At 44.2% G+C, this 19,763-nt stretch overlaps 1 protein-coding gene across 5 annotated transcripts; it reads right to left on the bottom strand.

Annotated features, from left to right (window-relative positions):
* Positions 1–1,296: 1,296 nt before the first annotated feature.
* On the bottom strand, positions 1,297–17,791 carry FAM110C (family with sequence similarity 110 member C). Of its 5 annotated transcripts, none has more exons than XR_012672895.1 (4): positions 16,473–17,791; positions 12,798–13,115; positions 6,621–7,948; positions 1,297–4,753 (listed from the first exon to the last, which is right to left on the bottom strand). XR_012672895.1 is itself a non-coding variant. In XM_075145155.1 (2 exons), exon 1 carries the CDS (start codon positions 17,608–17,610, stop codon positions 16,513–16,515), a length of 1,098 nt encoding a protein of 365 aa, XP_075001256.1. In that variant the 5' UTR covers positions 17,611–17,791; the 3' UTR covers positions 9,211–13,115; positions 16,473–16,512. The 5 variants fall into 5 exon arrangements, 1 of the variants encoding a protein (XP_075001256.1); XR_012672897.1 differs by having other exon boundaries at positions 7,727–7,948; XR_012672896.1 differs by lacking the exon at positions 1,297–4,753 and adding an exon at positions 5,081–6,587 and having other exon boundaries at positions 7,727–7,948.
* Between the last annotated feature and the right edge of the window lie 1,972 nt (positions 17,792–19,763).

Here is a 19,763-nt window from a genome sequence, read left to right as displayed (position 1 = left end):
TGAAGGCCTTCCTGTGCTGGGGCAGAGAGCACCATCCTACAGCTTTGGGTGGGATCCGAGCTGTGTGGATGCATTTTCCACAGCACAAAGCCTGGTGCAAAGTAGGCGGCTTCCTGGTGGATTCACACAAATACCGAAAGTTGTCCCAGTTACATGTTTTGCCCTTCACAGCTTTTAATCTTTGACAATTTAGCCAATTTTTCTTCCTCAGAATGCGTGTGGATTTTCTAAAGCCAATAAAATAAAAACACTGATCCATTTAGTCCAGTATCCCATCTTCAAAAGTAACCAGGTCAATAGATTTCAGAGAAAGAATTAAATGTATACCAAAGAGAAAAGAGCCCTTAGGTCTGAAGAGCTGAGGAAAGGAGGTGAAAAGCTATTAGAAAGCTGCTGGTTAATTTTTATTAGACAATAATAAGAGATATTAGAGTTTTTTAATAACCTATTATTAATACAAGCCTTTATTTTAATAATAAAATAGACCATTATTCCCTCTCTACCAATCCTCCCATGACGTAACATCACATATCTCCAGCCAAAATGTTTTTTCCATTCCTTTGATCAGCAATTCCCTTTTAAAATATCTCGTCTCAGCTCCTTCTTTGATCACCTTTGACAGACTGCTAGAGTATGGAGGACTAGTGTATTTAGAAGAGCAAGGACAATCTCAGGATACAAAATATATTTATATGAAATACAATGCAGACATGTCTCCAAAGCAGAAAGTCAAAATAAAAGATATATGTGGTAGCACATGGAAATAGCAGAAGCAAGAAAAATTGGCTGGTGTCTCTCTGGTGCTGCAATTCATACTTTGCCTTGGGGTTTCAGCAAACAGCATCTGCGTGAACCTTGATGGCTAGAAATCAATAATATAGATTTCATCTGCAAACAGATGCAATCTCTGCCCCTTTATGGGAGGAGCAGCTAATCCCTCAGGCAAACACAGTGCATGACTTTCAGGTACGCCTCGCGTATGCCACGGGGAGTGTTGCGTAACCTTGCAAGCAGCCGTATTTTCATAATAAGCACAATGACAAATCAAAGGGACAGATATGAGGGGGAAGACTGCTGGGGAAGGACAAATTTAGGAGTAAAGCATAAAATAATGAGTTCATAAATGGTTTATGAAAATCATGTAAGTAAGACTTTAAGAAATATTAGCAGAAGAGTATCATTTCTTAGGGAGGATAGCTGGGTATATGACACCCTTGAGCTACCAACAGGTCATAGGCTTTTTATTTCTTAGCCACTTTTATTTCAGCCTGATGTTGCCTGCAATTCCTTCCTTCCTTTGTTTATTTTTTCCCTGTTTTTCCTTTATAGTTCTCTTTCAGAGATAGTAAGTTTTCCCTTTAGCATCAGCATGTGATTTCTCCATTTTGATGGAATTTTCCTTTCTTTTTGCTTCAGTTTTCCACCTGGAAATAAAGACAGCATTGCTTAATAATCAGAGAGGATGTTACAAGAGTTCCTGGATGATGACCTTTCATAAAAGTAGGGATAAAGTGATAGTCAGAGAGGGGACTTACACCTTTTAGAAAAAAAGATAGCTGAAAGTGAAATTGCCTTTACTTCCCTCTCTGCTTCAAACTGTATTTAAGATGTTTTATCACAGCACATGTAAATCACAAGTTTTTGACTGTAGCACAACTGTGAAACTGCAAACAGACTAAACTATTGTTCCAAAGTATCTTTTACTTAGTTATACATTAACAGCTGCAGTAGTTGTACATTCACATATTAAATTATCATCCAATTTTAGAGTTAAAATGAAAGCTTCCTTTTCAGTGCATTACCACTGAAATAAGCGTATACAATTTTTCTGGAGAAAGTAATGAATCTTTATATAGCACTTTAATGGCCTATAACATATTTGATTGACTGGAATGCTAACAAATATTAAAATTTAATCTTAATAGACTACAGAAAGTATATGTATATATTGAAATTTTAAGATTAAGGGGGTACAGCACTAGTAGTGCTAGTACAGAATGTTTTGCACTAATGGTATCATGAGAGCTCTCTCAAACTCTTGTCACAGCAGTTCTGGCCCTTATCTATAACAAAAAGAAAAAAGTCGTTACACATTGGATGCACTTTCAAATTATTTCTTCCTCCTTCCAGTTCGGCTGAACAAGTAATAATTAATTATATTCAACTTTTCCATGACTCCTCCCTACCCCTCCCCCAAAAAAACCCACCCTGAAAATGAGCCTATTTCTGTGTGCGCCAGATGCTCTGGGCATACTGCTTCCTCTACTATGTGCTTCCTCTACCATGTATGTCGTGTTTTGCTTTGACCTGTGGTTGTGCTTCCTCGCAAAAATATATTGATTTTCACAGATTTGTAATTTTGTTGGAGAGTAAAAATTTTTTTTTTGGGGGGGTGGGTTTTATTCAGTACTTTTGTGAAAAACATTAACTCAATAAAACTCAAGTTTCATTATGAAATATTTTTCTTGGAAATTTTTTGACCAGCCTTACCATTTAGATATCTAGATTTATGTACACTCATGACTCACACATCCTTCCCCCACTGATTTTCAACACCTTTGCTATTGCTTTCACGAGCTGCTCTTTCCTCCTTCATTCTGAAAATATACAAAGGTGGTTGTAATCAATCCTTGCCTTGCTTTTCCTTGCCTTTCTAGTAATTGCTTCATTTTTTGGCTTAAGACCCAGCTCTTTTCTGAGATAGGAGCACACCTCTTGATTTTTTGGATTTGTCTTCTGTGTTGTGCTCTATCAAAGGGATATACCAAATGTCACCACGGCTCAGTTAGCACCACTTTCACCTGCGGGTTGAGAGTTTAAAATAACTTTAAGAAAAGAGACTGAAGGGAGCAGACAATGCAGAACTTGTTCTAGACAGCCGCACTCGCGGAAGTTAATTAATATGCCAAATGTTAAGTTTATCTTTAACTAAGTTGCCTATTCCTAAAGAAGTAAGCACCCATTTCACAGTTCCTCTGGACGTTAGGGTACCACCGTGGTGCCACATTTCCCGAGCCCCACCTAGCCTGGAGGCACCCGGCGTCCTTTCCCACATTGGGACTTTCTGCCGATGACCATTTGGCTCTGCAGCGTTTCTTCCTGGGAACTTCAGCTTTGACAAATGTTGGGTTCACCAAACTGAAGCTTCTTCCAGCCATATCTTGGTGGGGATTTTCAGAAACAGTAGTCACTCTGACTGAAATGTTTATCTCAATAACAGACTGAAAAAAATAACAGTCCCTCTCTGAAAATCCCAGTAGGCTTTATGGCTTCAGACAGACACTGCATTCACAATGTTATAAGTTATGAACATCAGTTGAGGGTGGGATTGCTCTTGTCTAACTTTAACAGGCCACAGGTTAGTAGTCTAGCCTAAACTAGTCATCTAGCCCCCCTCTGTAATCAGCGGTGAAATATAGGTAGCTCCAGAAGTGATTCATGCCTCATACCCAAATCTATCTAAAGATGGGATGAGTCACTGACTGCAGGGGGAGCTGCTAGGGGGCTAAAGTTAGGTGAGCTGTTTTGTGCTGCTGGACATTGTTTGTGTTAGCCTGCCCTCATAACGAAGCGACACGCCTTGGCTGTAAAATACCTACAGGCTAGGCTGCATCACCGCTCCTTGGGAGCAGGGCAGGAGCACACACCTGGACAGTCACGGCAGCTCAGAGGACAAGTGCTGGCAGGTTCAGCTGCCATAGCTGAGTCATGTGGCTGAACCCTTAGTACCAGCATCTGTTTGTAAAACTGGCTCTGAGATACTTCTGATAAAGAGAATTATGACTCTGAAAGGTTGTGAGTGCTTTTGAAATGTTACACCATTTCAAATAGCTCGAGTTATTACCAAATATCTTAGCACCCCTCTTCCTGACTGCAATATCACATGCCTCTTTCCATCTGCAGGTACTACCAATAATTAATTAATTGCTTCGTTAAGCACACTGAGAACCTTTGAGCCTGAAAAGCAAAACGTCGTATAAAGTCAGTATCTAGTCCCACGACTTCATTAAAATGATTCTCACATCAGCCATCCTGACTATTTATAATTAATCCAAATAGACCATGTGACCTTTCACTTTATTCCTGATGAATTTTTCTTGCATCCTCCACACAATTGAAAACCCCATCATCACAGCCTCATCTCATTCTTTCCACAGTCTGGGAGCTTTCCAGTTTACCTCATTCCTTGTGTTTTTTATTTTTTGAGAATCCTTCTTGAATTGATTTCATTTTCAGCTCCTTGTTCAGCTACTGGCTTTGCTCTTACTTCTGATGGATTTGTTGCTGTGCAGCACACTTCTCCCTATGGAATACATCCATTTATGTTTGAATATTTTTTGTTTCCGTTGCACCATCCCATTTGATTTCACTCAGAACCACCCCTGTTTACTTCCTGCTCTGATGGAAATTGTTGTCTTTGCTTTATGTTTCATCCTTGGTCATAGGGGCAAAGGTGTAATCCTGACTGTTCAGACACCATCAGTTTGTCTCCAGCTACGTTTCTGAAGTTAGTCACAACAAACAGAAGCTGCAGAAAATTAACATCCTGGGGTTCTTAATAATGGGAATACTTGTACTGGGCAATGTTTATGTTTTGCAGTCATGGCCAGGACCTTATCATACTACATACGATACACCTACAACAAAACATAGCACGCACTTACCCACCCATGGCCAGACACACCACATACTGCAAGTTCCTCGCGGCACTCCTGCCTCCTCCACTGAACTGTGAACTTGGATGAATACCAGGCTGGAAGCAAAATGTAAAGTGGAAAACTGGTGTCCTTCTGTTTCTTGTCCAGATGCAATATCTGAACAGTCCTAAATGTTTGGATGTTTTTGATCTGGATCATAACTTTGTTTATAGAACCATAAAAAGCTTTTCTTTGAAAAGAAATATACCTAGATAAGAAATATACCTAGGTATAACTTGAAAAGATATGTACCTAGAAGAATGTTGAGTAAAATCAATAGAGAACAAGTACAGGAGTCCTTGGTCAGCATTTATTTTAATTTAGGAATGAGCTAAATCATTTTAAGCTGGACTCAAGCTAGAAATGTATATTTGCAATCTGTTTAGAACGACAAATATAGGATTGTTTGAAATGCCAGAGCATTCATTTAGATGAAAAGAAACACTGTCCTCTTCCTTTAACTTACTGGTACGTATTCTCCTCACGCAGTGGGCGTGGGCCTTGAAGCTGATACAGCTACTTTGAGAGGATGAGCTCTAGCAAGCGGTTTTAGTGTCCAGGTCAACCACCCCCTCTTCCTAGCAGGCCTCCTCTCACAGCAGTCCCCACTCCTTCATCACCTCCTGCCACATGGACAATAACCTGAGAAGATGCCCAGGGAAGCGCTAAATCCCTAAAGCCGGACTGGAGGTGGCCAGGGTGTTTTATTTCGCACTTCGGCACACTTCAGAGGCTGGATCTGCAGCTGACAGATGGTAACTAGCTCAACTGCAAGGCGTTTGATAGCAGGATTGACGGTTGGACTCGATGATCTTAGAGGTCTTTTCCCACCTTAATGATTCTATGATTCTATGATCTCATTCCATAGCCACATCTCAGGTAGATGAACCTTCCAGAGTCTGAAATCTTTTCAGTTGGCTTTCTGTTCAGCTGAAACCTGTGGCAGGTTGGCTTGAACTAAACAGAGAGAGGATTGCTGAAGTACAATTGTGCACATGGAGGTTTGCAACGCTTTTGAATCAATTTTATTTTACAATTAAAGTAATATAAATAGGTTTAAATCCATACTTGTAATTAAAAAAACAGTTCCCTGTGCCTCCCAACTGCAGGCAGGATCTGAGTTTTATTCTGTGAGGAATCATCCATTTTGCAATTTACTGCAATCTCCCCAGATCTTGCCAGCTCTGCTAAACCAATAGATATGCTGTAAGTGCATTTCTTATGGTACTCTGAAGAAAGTGGGCTGATAACTTTGGAAGCCCTTTTTCATGTTTGGTTTATTTGAATCTATGGGTAAGTATTCAGAGTGTGGGATTTACATGTTACGCACATGACGAAAGACAGGCAGAAAATACATCAAATTATGTAACTTTGGGAATTAAACATTCCCCAAAATTCTTTTTCCTTGTTTCCTTGAATTTTGCAGGACACAATTTTTTATTGCACCATATTAATTTTTTCCATAAGAAATCTGCCAGATTATCCCTATGTACTGTGGATTAATCAGCAGAGTTAGATTTTTATGTGCTCCAGCATTTGTACAAATGTTTTACATATGAGGACTGTTGCTAATATTGGCATTTGTCCTCAGGTAAGGCAAGATGCTAACATAATACAAAACACACGGTTTTATTTTGTAAATATTTGAACATCAGGAGAATTTATCTGTGATAGTTTGACATCAGGCAGAGGTAGCTGTAAATGGGACCACAAAGTGGCCATGGAAGAAAACCATCCTGTTGGATAGTGCATGGTGAGACTTTGTATCAGTGGGCAGAGAAGTCCTCTTACCATCCCATCACTTTATTTCCGCAATGGTTTTAAAGCGATATAAGATGATCTATGAATGTCTCATGCTCTAGAGGAATGAGATGGTCTTTCTTCCAACAACTGTAGGGTAGTAAAGTTACATGATATAAATACCTGAAAATTCAAGACAATTGGAGCCTCCAGGCTATTAGTCTCTTTTGGAAGGTTACATTGAAGGCCTATTCTCAGAAATCACACAATTTTCAGCCTCTTTATAGTAATTGACATCAAGGAATTGAATCCTTTCCTATAACAGGGAGAAAGAATGGAGAGCTATTCTCGCTGCCGCCAGAATGGAGGCAGCTCTGGGGGAGCTCTTCTTAAACCCAGTAGATGCCTGGAGACCACCTCAACTTGTGTTTGCAGGTGAACCCAATAGACTACATCATCGTTCGATGTTGGTTGACTTTCGGGTGTGATAAACTGGTTTTTAAATTTACTTTCCTGCAGAAAATAAATGTTGACTGAGGGCTGGTCCTCAAGAAATGAGGGGCAAGCTGCATCTTTCCAACAAGTTCAAGAGATACCTCGCTGTGCTGGGTCCCACACAGAACTGCTTCAGGTACATTTCTTTTTTCAGTCTTGTTGCTGCAAAGCTTGCCCAATTTGCTCTCACTGGCCTGATGTTCTTTTTATTTGGCAGCACTGAAGTTCCTAGAAGGTTTAAACTATACTTCATTGTGAAAAGATGTGTGATTTGGCATTTGATTTTGCAGTAGCTGTGCTCAGAGCTCTTCGCAGACAAATAAAGTATCACACCACAGCTCTGAGAAACTTATCATCTAAAAGACCTAAAACCAAGCCAAGGATGATGTTACAAAGAGGTATCAAAGAGGAAAACAATGAAAAACAATATGGTAAGTTATGCAGGAAGAGCTATGTACATGAAAAAGGACTGGAGAATTGGTCTCTGATCTAGTAAGCCTCTGCTTAACTATTCAACTCATTCATTTCTTGACTGTTTGCATGTTTAGTTTTTAGTTTCCCTGGGGTAGGGACAGATAAAGATTAAGCAGAAGGATGTAAAACCTAACTGGAAACATTATTCAGAAGAAAAGACTGTACAAGTATGAGGATAGAATAGTGCCTTGTGTAACATGACTGGCACATGAATGAGTACATTGGAAATGTAAACACAGAAAGGGACTGTCAGAGAGGGCGTAAGATGAGCAATTCAAACCGATGAATAATCGTGGAAGCCGTTAAGACTTCCTACTCACCGATGAGAAAAACGGTGACGTAAGAAGGGGTTGGATTGACAGGAAGGAGTCAGAGCAGCATTCCCCTTAGCGTGCTCAGCTGTGCCTGCCTCTTCGTGCCTGAGTCTCAGTCTTGGCTCTGGTTGGTTCGGCACTGTCTTATGTTGATCATCGCCTGATGAATAATCACGTGATTTTGTGGGTAACTGGTGATGATTGCTACCCGCTTGTTCTTGCTACAGCCTATGAAAAAGAACATAAAATTGGTGCTCCCATGGGGCTCTTGCTTATTAAGGCGAACTGTGAAGCCCAAACAATCAAAGCTCTTAGATCTTTTTAATCATATTAATTGCCGAGGCAACCCAACTGCCCTACAAATGTGCAAACTAATTTTACAGGATTTTATGTTCTTTCAGGAGGTAGACTAATTTCTGGAGATGGATATATGTAACTCACTTTGATCTGGAGGTTGTTTTTCTCTGATACTGTTTGTTTTTCTGGTACATCACCAGTTTTATTGGCAAGTGTAAACGATCAAAATTCTCAACACCTTTTGTCATGGAGACCTCCCTGGACTAAGCTGCCTGTTACATCGTTGCCTGCAAATAAGCTGAGTGGTCCTTTCTAAGCCCATTTTATTTCTAGTGATGGGGCATGTACCACCTCTCTCTGCAACATTCCACTTAAGTGAATTGATATAGTCCCCTTTAGTCCTGCATGATAAATCCAGGATAAATACAGCCCAATCACTAAACATCCCCAAAATTTGGAGGCATCTCTTTGCAGGGTAAAGCTAAGCCCTGTATTTGCTTATTTGTCTGCTGTTGACACAGACCGTTCCTTTGTCAAAAGCTCTTGGAGATACTAAATACTTTTGCAGTTCTGTGTTCAGAATGCACCAACATCCACAAAACACCTGAAAAGACCTTTTTCCAGCTACTACATCTTTGCGCAGTTTCTTTCCAAAACTTATTTACTACTCAGAGGTGAATCAAAAGAGAAGCAGTGAATCAATAAGCTGTGGACTTTAAGAGGTTGCTTGCACCAGACAGTCCACAAACAGGAGCTTGCGCATCTGTATTTCTGGAAGAAGAAATCCACTGGACTTCATAAAATGTGGGACAAAGGTGCTATGTGAAAAATGACTTAATAAAGATGTTCTTAAATGCTAAGCTGGTCTGTAGCCCAAGGATATTCACAGACTATGATAGCTCCTTCCTTTCTAAGGCAGCAATATTAGTGAATTATCTCCCAGCTATGGGAGTTTAACCTCCATAGAACAGGGAACGCATAAATTGTCACCGAGTGCCATCTCCTTACAAGATTCCCTGCCTAAGCTCTCAGCCAGGGGCCTGGGTATGGCCCAGGGAAGCATCATGCTTTCGGATGCTCACACTCTAGTATCAGCCTCACTCACAGAGAAATCCCCTAATGGGATTCTAGCTTCAAAATAATAGTACCCTAATGAAGACAGCAAAATAAAAGTACACATTTTCAAAAAAACATTAACTTTCAGAGTGGTATTTTTATTTGTACGCATTCAACAGTACACAGATTCTTTCACAGGAATATAAACATAGCAACTTAGAAACATCCATACCAGATCTGACCAATACTCCATTTCAGAGGATTCAAAAGCAGATGCAAGAAACTTCACAGGGGGCAATGACAGGACAACCTGCTCCGAGGAGAAAGTTTCCACTTAATCCCCATTGAAGTAATGTTTGGCTGATTTCACAAAACACAAGGGCTTATATCCCTTAGAAAAGTAATATACATATTATAGAACAATCTGTATTTCTTACATATAGATTTCTGTACAATAATATTTACAATATATTGCAAGGATTACAGTCTCTATCTCATGCCTTTATTGCAAATACTTGCTTCCAGGCCATAAAAAACCAAACTTTGTACCTTTTGCCTGTTAACACTACAGCCACGGACATTGCCCCTTGTCACAGCACCTTGAAACGCTTGGGCATAAATAGCAGTTAGCACTGCACGCTTGCACTCCATTTGACTATTTTAGTGTACATAGTTCTAGTCAAACAAAATCACTCAATTTATAACTTGCCTTTGCCTCAGCCCCAGTTTTAGGTTTCTCAAAAGACTGGAAATTCAACTCCGTTGCTAAAACTTCTTTCATACTGCAATGATCTGCTTTACTGCAGTTTATCACTAAAGCTGAAAAAATCCCACCCCTTCCACAGCATGTCTTTTACAATCAAATAGTAAAAAAAAATCTCAAGAATTTTTTGGGGAAAAAGATAGGTAGTGACCAACATTAGCACGTTTTTCTCATTTTGAGGGATATGACTGAAAGACCCAGCAGAAGGAAGGAAAAGCCTTTACATGTAACAGTAACAGGAGCTGAGTGAAGCCCAGAGCTCCCACTCTAGAAAAAGCACTGAATTACCCATTCCCAAGATGTATGGAGAAAGACAGATTGTCATCTACTGTTGTTCTGGCATACTGGGAAAGGTAGGTTATTAGCTTATCCAGAAGGTATTATTAAATAAAGGGAATCTATAGCTTACTAGGGAAAGATCTTAGACAGGTCCACATCGTCTCTGAAGTAAATGATACCTAGGAGAGCTTGGGGTTCCTTTCAGAGTTTGAACAAAGCCAGGAAATTTTGCCACGTATCAGTGTGGACAGTCACCACAACCCCATTGAACTGTTCATAAAGACAAAAGGGGGATTAAAAACATATTCAGAACAGGGCCAGTTCTGATTTCGCTAACCTCTGCCATTAAACCTTCACTGATTTTGAGAAAGGCTGATGTTCAGTACTTTCAAGCAAATTAAACATATTACTTCCTAACATTAAAAACTCATGACCAATGCATCTTTCATCTTAACTTTTGAGAGCTGCTCAATTAAAAAAGCAAAACCAAACAGGAGTTCAAAAATGAAACTAAAAATTTCCTTGGAAACAAAACAAAATAATTCTCCTGTGGCGGGGCACTGGTTTGTAACACAAAAGATTTTTCCTGCACTCTGAGCTGTCTACAGTCATCCAAATTTTCAAAGAAAAGCAGTCCTTAGCTCTGAGAAATGCATATAAATATTTATGTGGTACAGCACCTTGCAACGCGAGCATGAAAAGAACAGATACGGCAGATTGTGTTCCTGACTAATAAACCTAGACTGCTTCCCTTAAAAACCTGCACCTAAAGTGCATAAATCTTATCATATTAGCAGCATCTTGGGTTGGAGTTTTCTGAGAATCATCCTTTAATAATAATGTAACAAATACACATGGAAATTTCATTATTTAACGAAAATATCCCCATGTACTACCTTCCCTCTAAGTTTGCAGAAGCTCACTCATACAAACTATTTCATTTTCTCCCAAGTGGAAAGTGGGTTCAACAATTATTTTATCTGGAATTGTTATCTATCTCAACAACTTCAGACATGTAGACCTTAGTACATAACACTAGAAAACAAAGACAAATGCCCTGCATTCCCAAACCGTTGCTGTAATTGAGAACTAACCATCCAGGGACTGACAAGCACATTTAGAACATATGGAAATGCAACCTGGATGATCTTGCTGTGAATTGAACTGATGTCAACTAAACTGCTTGATGAGCGCTTCAAGAGCAACTCTTCCAGTGCACAATGTTGGCGTAGGTTAAAATAGGCAACCGTTCCTCCTACCGCCGATGTCTTATTGAATCGTCACCGCTCACCCTCGCCCTTTCCGCTCCTCCAGATGTATTTACCGAGAGCAGCAAACACTTGAGAAATGCAGCTCGAGCGCTCACTTGAGCTCGGCATCCACGCGGCTGCGCCGGCAGCGGTTCTGGGCCAGGTGAGGCAGCGGCGGGGGCTGCCGCGGTGCCGGCAGGAGGAATGCGGAGAATGAAAGCTGATGTTTCTGGACTCCTCACAATGCAGGTCTGGCGGCCAGGTAAGCCTGACACCACATCCACGGTAACACAAAGCAAACTTGTAACCTCTGCAGGATCCTTGGGTCGAGTCACTGTTACGCCAGCGGGGCAGCTCTCACAGATGGGCATTGGTGCGACTGAAAGGGGAACTGGCTTTGGCTTTGACTGGGGGTTTCTTGCATTTTTTTGTGGTTTGCAATGTCCACAAAGAAATGCTTTGGTGCAAGACATTTTCTAGCAAGCAATGACAGATTGGGGTAAGTGTTTGAGGCACAGCCAGCAAATTCCATGAGTTATTGTAGAGGCCCCATTCACTACACTGATCATCTAAAGTACTTTTTATCAACTTTTAAAACATGTTTAGCTCGGCCAGTCCAAATGAAGCATTTTATTGATGATATTGAGTAAGGTGCTGTCTACACTGGGTGTCTCACGCCATCAGGATATTTACCTGGCACGGCTGTGCCCTAACATGCCTTCTTACTTTGCAGCGCAGGGATGCTGTCCTGCACATCCCAAGCACAGCCCTACTCCAGACCCATGCCAGGGAAGCGTGGCCTTACATAGCCTGGGATACAGTTTCCTAACGTGATTTTGTAAACCTACTGCTTACTCACAGTGCATAAAATTAAAGGTGTTAAACCACAAACTGCCAAACACTGCAATGTTTGCAATGTCAGAGTTGGCGACATATTGCAAAGTGGAGGAGCCTATGTGCATGTGAATTGTATCATTCTGCAGCAAGGCAGTAAAAACGCAAAACCCTCTCTCATTTTTGACTTGGAACCGTGCTCCTGAAAAGATTTCGTGCAGGGTTTTAAAGGCTATTCCTCCCCACTGGCTGAGCAAGCTATGTGACAGAGCAAACTAGATGGATACAAGGTACTCCAATTTGGCTTAAATACTCTCAGAGAAAGAGAGGCTTGGCAGGGATTTAGCTTACAATATGTTTGCCAAGTATCCCAGACAAAGCTTAGTCCAGAGCAGCGAAGCAAATAACATCTCATGATGTCAGGATGAGCCCTGGTCAAACAGCCCTGGTAACACAGAGCCTTTGAAGGTCCAGGCGGAGCCTGTCTGCCTACAAGGAAATGCCTGACCCAGAGGTCATTGCCACTTCATTCCCACTTTCTCCCCCCATCCCTGCCGACAAATACATTGCTGGAAAGAGACGGGTGCACAACACAGACCTTCTGTCATAGCCCGGAATGGCGTCCTGGGGCGGTGAGCTGATGCTGAGTATTATCGTGGATGGCAGCTGCCGCCACGCTTTGCTTTTCCAGGAGCTTTTGTTTCCCGCTGCCTTGCCGGGGCATAGTTCACAACCTCCACTTGTCATCGCGCTCTTGGACAGCCCTGCGCTTGTGACAAGAGTGAGGCTGCCAGGGGATGGGGGTGAGGGTAGGAGGCAATAATAAAATACTAAACTTGGACAAAGTAGTCATGAGCCAGATGAGAGAAGAGTTTCTTCCTGTGTCTGGTTTTGTTCAACTTCCAAGTCAAGGATTCTGAAGAAAGAGGGAAAAAAAGTGTCATTTATTATTTATCATATCAGACAAGCATAAGGTGATACTCTAAAGCTTTTATTCAGCTGCTTATGGTTATTGCCAATATAGTAAATTCCCCTCCCAGGAGATTTCCACTTGAATAATAAACATCCACTTAAGAACGGTGCTGAAACTCAAGGCTGAATAATCTTGATTCAAAGCAGGAAGGAGGATGCAGAGTGAACCCCCTTCTTAGAGTCAAGCAGGATTGACAGTGAGACGAGCTGAACTGCAGAGGTGAATCCAGGCAACATCCCACCATGAAGCAGCAATGCCCATCTTGCCGAGGACCTCGGTCTTCTGAAGCTCACAACCCACGCTCAGACACTGCAATCATCACTCTGATGAAACATGTTAGGGAACCTGATCCTTCAAATAGCTGTTTTATTTAATTGATGCCCCACCAGGTCCCACAGACCTCATGAAAAATTAAACAGAGAACATAAAATATGAATGGGATGATCACCGGATCATAAAAGCCCTGCAGTTCTTGAAAGGTGTTTTACATGTAATGAATGCTGGATTTCAAAGAACATGTTTCTGCCTCTTTTTCCAAAGAAGCTGCAACAATTTTCAAGCTTCTGTGTAAAACGAGGAGCCTTCAAGGATGTGGCTGGGAGTGCCAGGGAGAGCACATTGCTCCCTCGTGCAGCAGGTTTCCCTTAGCCCACAGGAGTCCACTGCCCATTAATAATCAGTAAGCAAACTAAATAGAGCCAAATATGTGGATATAGTGAACATACACAGATATCTAACTTGATGCTGCATTGCCAAAGAAAGCATAGGACTGAAAGAAATGATGAACATTTGATCAGAACTACAGGACTTATCACGTGGTGATAACAACTGTCAGCTTAAATTCTGCCCAGTAAATGTAATATTTAACTTATGGTAGCTCTTGATGACTCTTGTCTTTATTCTGGGTGCTGTGCACAGGTATTTTTAGCTGACCTTTCTGAACCTTCTGGGTCTGCGGCCTGAACGGTAAGTACGTTCTCAGTTTTCAGAAATTACCCTGGAAACAAACACAGCCCTACTGCTGAGGTCTATCAGCTGAGAGTCAGCCCTAGAATGTTTAAAATTAGGTTTATAATATGGACCCTATGGATTAGTGTTTCCTAGACTGCCAAAAATTTTGGTGCCAAAGGAAATTGCTGCCAGTGTAAAGCGTTCCTTTGTTCTAGGTACTAAAATTACTGTGGAATGACCATGTACTTGAATAAATTTGCTGTTTACTTCATGGAGGTCTTTTTACCACCCTGTTAGAACTGCCATTTTGTCTCAGATGTCCAAAAAAAAAGCCATTGACCAAGCCCATGTGAGGTTACATGGGTTCACCTCTGGAAAAGAGCTTCCCCCGCTCCTGCCCTTGCCTTTGCCCTGACGAAGCAGCCCCTGCCCCTCGCCTCTGCAGACTGCATGCTCCCTGGGGTGGTCACCAGCATCTCCTCTCTCAGCCGCGGCGCTGGACACGCTTAACGTGCAAATGGATGGGGAAAGGGCCAACAGCTCCCTCCTGAGCAGGCTCTGCAGTGACGACCGCAGTTCTGGCTCTGGACCCTACCCCTGGCAAGGGCATTCAGGAGCAAACAGGCCTTTATTTTGTTTTCCTTCATGGAAATGTGGTTGTTTTTGTTAAGTGGATCCTGCTTGCGGTGAAATGTGCCTCCCATCCTCTGCATTTAGCAAGGCCGGCAGCTGCAACAAGCTTCACAAACCGCTACCTGCATCATTTTGTTTTGTGTATCTCCCTTGCCTTTTATCACAGAAGGATGAGCAAGGAGAAATGATTAGCTCAGGAGAGCCCTTTCTTCTCTCTACAGTAATTTGGGAAAGGATCTGTCACATAACAACACTTCTTTAAGTTGTCAGCTGGATACCTGACACCCGTCCTTATCTACAAGGGCTTGAAATGTTTGTGTGAAAATGGCTCTGTCTCCCTTCCTCTTCCCTCAACTTGCAGGAAGAAAATAAGCTTTTGAGAAAAATCCAAATTTTAAAAGAGATCCAAATTTCATGTAACTAAAACCGATTTCAAGTAAGTGAATGGATTTTTGCATTATGTAGATTACAGGCATCGGGAGTGACAGCCCCACATCTACGTAGGAAAGAGGCTAAAGCACTACATTTCTCCACGTTCATAAGGCCCACACTCTCTGTCAACAGCTGTATCTACACTAAATGATGTTCTTCTCACACACGCAACTACGAAGTGTCAGAAAATATACACGTAATCCTTCATATCAAGATCTGCTCATGCAATTTTTAAATACCACACTGTAAGCTGTGGTACTTATCCTAAGGGCTTCATGTATTGGAAGGGGAAAAAACTGTTATCTACTAGATCATCAATACCAAAGGCCCCACAAATACAGTTCTTTTTCAGGAGATCAGATGCAAAATAAGCACAGCTTTTATCAAAATCAGGATATCGGCTTTTACCAGGGCTAAATTTGTTCTGCTTCTGTCTGTGAAGTAATTGATTTCCAAGCCTAGATGCCACACATTTGTATTAATTATCTGTTGTTTAAAACACTGAAGTACCCCTCTAGCCAAGGCAAACCGCACAATTGATTTCCAGCTACCAGTGCCAAACCGCATGGAAAAACCCACTTCAGAAGAGCCAAATCCAGTGCAATCAAACAGGACAGAAAAATTCTGTCACAGGGGGTCACCTGGAGCAAACTTTTATGGTCCCAACAGAAACCTGTGGGGGAAATAACATTGCTAGCAGGAGCGCTGACTCAGCTTTGCTTTCCTGATACTTGGGGGTGCCTATGTATAAGGGGAAGGGCGAGTGAGTGAGGGAGAGTAAGGAGGGGAAAACTCTGGCAGTATAGTATAAATACAGCGTACTCCTAATTAATAATAGTTTCAGCAGTATAGTATAAATACAGTGTACTCCTAATTAGCAATAGTTTCAGTTCAGTCTGTTATCTAAGCAACTGTAATTAAGGGTTGAATAGTTTTCTAAGTTTTTTCCTAGCATTTAATATAGCAGAAATTAGAGAAAACAAGCTATTTACAAAGCAGGAATCTGCAAAGGACAGACATCCCTCATAGACACTGACTCTTTAATTTCATGTGGGGGGTCTGATCTAAATCTGGCAAGCTGCACGCATTTATTTGTTTGAATTTTGGTTTTTGTAACAATGCAGATTTCTGCTTTGCAAAAAGGCCATACTGGAACACGTAGTATACAAAATACATTTTCCTTCTGCCCTTCATGAAAAGACTAAAATAAACTAAGAAAAGTCAACCGCTTGCTAAAAAGGAAAGAGAAATATATAAATCAACAGGGCGAGGCTTTGCACACACCTTGAGTCCACCAGGCTGCAATGCACGCTGAAAGAAGCCATCATGCCAGTTCCTGGATCACCTTGTTAGCCTCCTTGGCTTTCTTACACGTGTACAGCCATTTGATTATCCGAGCGTTGCGCTCGATCACGGAGGTGCTGCTCGGGACCTGCTCTGTGAGTTCGTCCTCCAGCAGCCCCTCGTCCCCGCTGTGCCTAGTGAAGTCGCTCTCGGATGTTGCCACACTGATGCTGCGGATCTTGAAGGAGACGTTGTCGGACACCACGGAGAAGTTCTCTCTCCCAAGATCCTCGATGACCTCCTGCTCCAGGCCACAGTACTTGAAAAATGTATCAAACTCGGAGAAGGACTTGGAGTAGCGAGAGCTGATGTCCGACTGGGAGCGATGGAGACCTCTCCTCTTCACCTCCTTGACCTCCTCAGGAGGTATACTCGGTTTTGAGGGTCTCACACGCTCTTTTGTACATATCCCGGGGGCTTCGGTGCTCACAGCGACGGTTTGCTCCGCTCCATGGTTGCTCGGCTCATGGTCACTGTGTTTTGCCGAGAGAGGCTCTTTGCTCTCGGTGGCTGCCGTGTACTCCATGACTCTGGGCATCTCAGGGGAAGCCAACTGCTTCTCCTTTACGGACCCTTGGAAGATCCTCCTCACCAAGCTCCCCCGTGAGCTGTCCTGGCTTTGACCTCTTCCAAACTCGCATTTCTGGCGGTAAATCACCAGGGAATCCGGCCGCATCTGCCTCTTGGGGGTGCTGCGCCTGGCTATGGGGGGGCCGTGCTGCAGGGGGGCACGGCAGGAGTACACTGCCTTAGCCAGCTCCAGGGGCTTCGCGCCCTTCCCTCTGCCAAAGTCCCTGCTGTTTTTTTTGCTCTCCACCGAACAGGTCTCGCTGCTGCTCTCCGAGGCTGAGCTAAGCACGATGACGGGTTCCTGCTTGGTGCTGATGACCTGCTGGCTTTTTACGTACTTGGCCTTATCGGCTGCCAGCCTCTCCACGGCACTTCTCCTGCCCGGGCTGCCTGCCTCCATCTGCCTGCGGAGGTACTCGGGCCCCTTGTTGAGGAGTCGCAGGGTGAGGGAGGAGTGGAGGTCGGAGATGGCGTGCATTCTCACGGCCCGGGAGAGTTCAGTTGGCATAGCAGTTTCAGGGACGCGGATCCCGCTTCCAGTCCTGGGAGGGAAGGGAAAAAAAGGCAAAAAAAGGAGGAAAAAGGCAGGGGGAAAAAAAAGGACGGGGAAAGCCCGGGCGCTGGCGGCGGCCCCGGCGCCCCTCCGAGGGCCGAGCTCCCCCGCGCGTGCTCGCTGCTGCCGTCGGGGCGCCGCGTGTGCGCGCCGCCGGCCGCCCCGCGCGCCGCCCGCCCCCCGCCGCCCCGCCGGCCGCGACGGCCAATCGCGCCGCCGCGCGCCGGGCCCGTCACGGCAGGCAGCGCGCGGGCCGCCGCCCGCCGCGCCCCGGAGCCGGCGGCAGGGAGCCGCCCCGGTGGGGCAGCGGGCCGGCGAGCGGCGGGGCCGCCGCCTGCCGCGGGGCTGGGGCCATAGGGGGCTCCGGGGGCACAACCCTGCGGGGGGGAGCCTGCCCCGGCGCTCCGAGCGTTGCCGGCCCTCTGAAGCGTCTCCTCCCGGCACCTCCGGGGGACGGGGCGCTGGTTTAGGGCCCGGCCCGGCAGAGCGCGGCGCGTCGTTCCCTGGGGGGCCAACCCTTCCACCTCTCCCTCAGTGCCCCCCCGTGCCCCGCGGGTTTGAGTCCCTGGGCGTAGCGGGTGCTGTGCGAAAAGGCATTTCTGCCGTTGTAATTTTTGGGAAAGGAAGTGACTCAGGTTCCGACGTACAGCGGTGGAGCACGGCGCGGGGCGGCGGAGGCCCGCAGCATCCGCACGCTGGGTGGACGGCAGCCGCTGTGCCTCCAGCTGCTGCCAGCAGCATCCCACCCTTCCCGGGACACCGGCAACACCAGGAAGGCGTTTGTTCGTGGCCCACAGATGTGCTGCGGCGGTGCACGTGTAAAGTGTCGTGGCATAAATCTGAATTGCATGTTATAAATCTTTGCCCTTCAGAAACACAGGGCAGGTTTCCAAAGGGGCAGAATTCCCGTCTGGGGCTGGCGATTCTGAACAGGCAGGACAGAGCATTGGCTGTAATTTAAACGCCTGAAAACTAGACACGTAAGTCATAGGTAATCACCTGGGGCGGTCTGAGCGTCCAACTTTTACTCACGTGATCTCTCATGAGGTGCACCTCCTCTGTGATCACTAATAACTGAATTATAGATAACTTTTCTCCTTACATGGAAGACGAAAGCCAGTTTATATCTGCAAGGTTTTTCACGCATAGTTGGTGGTTTTTTTTTGTCTATTACTCCTGTGGGATTATAGTATCAGAATGCTTTTGTGGTGATTGACTCATACGTGATCTTTACAATCACTAAATTGTGGCAAACAAGTTTGCGAAGGGAGAGGTGGGCTACGGGCCTCCCTGTCTTCGTTATGAAGTTTCAGGGTACACCACTTTGCCACCAGGAACAATTTGCTCATAGCTGTGTGACTGGAGAAAAAACATAATAGGCATCGTTACTGTCAAGGAAGTGTAGGTCAAATGTTGGGTACGCATCCCCCTCTGCACCCCCTGGGAGCAGGCGGTGGGGGCCTGGGCACCTCTGGTGCATGGAGCTGCTTTGCTTTGGGGTGGGAAAGCAACAGCTTTTGTGCTTATACTGCCTGCCAAAAGTGGGGCTACCCAGCCTGAGCCCTCCTATGATGGCTGCACCCAGACGCTGTGTCGCCGCCAAAGGGTTGAGCCACGCGAGTGGCACCAACGTTATCCTCGTTCAGGCATAAAAGGGTACAAAGTGCTGAAGTATGAACTGAGCAGCTGGGTTGTCAGTGGAGCTGCACTCCTCCGGGCACAGGCTTGCCTTTTGTGGGGATATTTCCACTGTTTCTGTGTGCTATAAGAACCATGCTATGGTTCATAGAATCATAGAATCATAGAATAGTTGGGTTGGAAGGGACCTTTAAAGGCCATCTAGTCCAACCCCCCTGCCATGGACAGGGACATCTTCAACTAGATCAGGTTGCTCAGAGCCCCGTCCAACCTGACCGTGAATGTTTCCAGGGATGGAGCATCTACCACCTCTCTGGGCAACCTGTTACAGTGTTTCATCACCCTCATCATAAAAAAATTTCTTCCTTATATCTAGTCTGAATCTACCCTGTTTTAGTTTAAAACCATTGGGTTTTAATAACCTTGGGTTATTGCCCAAGGGACCATGGAAGACATGGTCCAACTTCTCG

The sequence above is a fragment of the Calonectris borealis genome, chromosome 3 (assembly GCF_964195595.1).
Source record: "Calonectris borealis chromosome 3, bCalBor7.hap1.2, whole genome shotgun sequence".
In the NCBI taxonomy this organism is placed as follows: Eukaryota; Metazoa; Chordata; class Aves; order Procellariiformes; family Procellariidae; genus Calonectris; species Calonectris borealis.
This window is presented reverse-complemented; position numbering and strand designations above follow the sequence as displayed.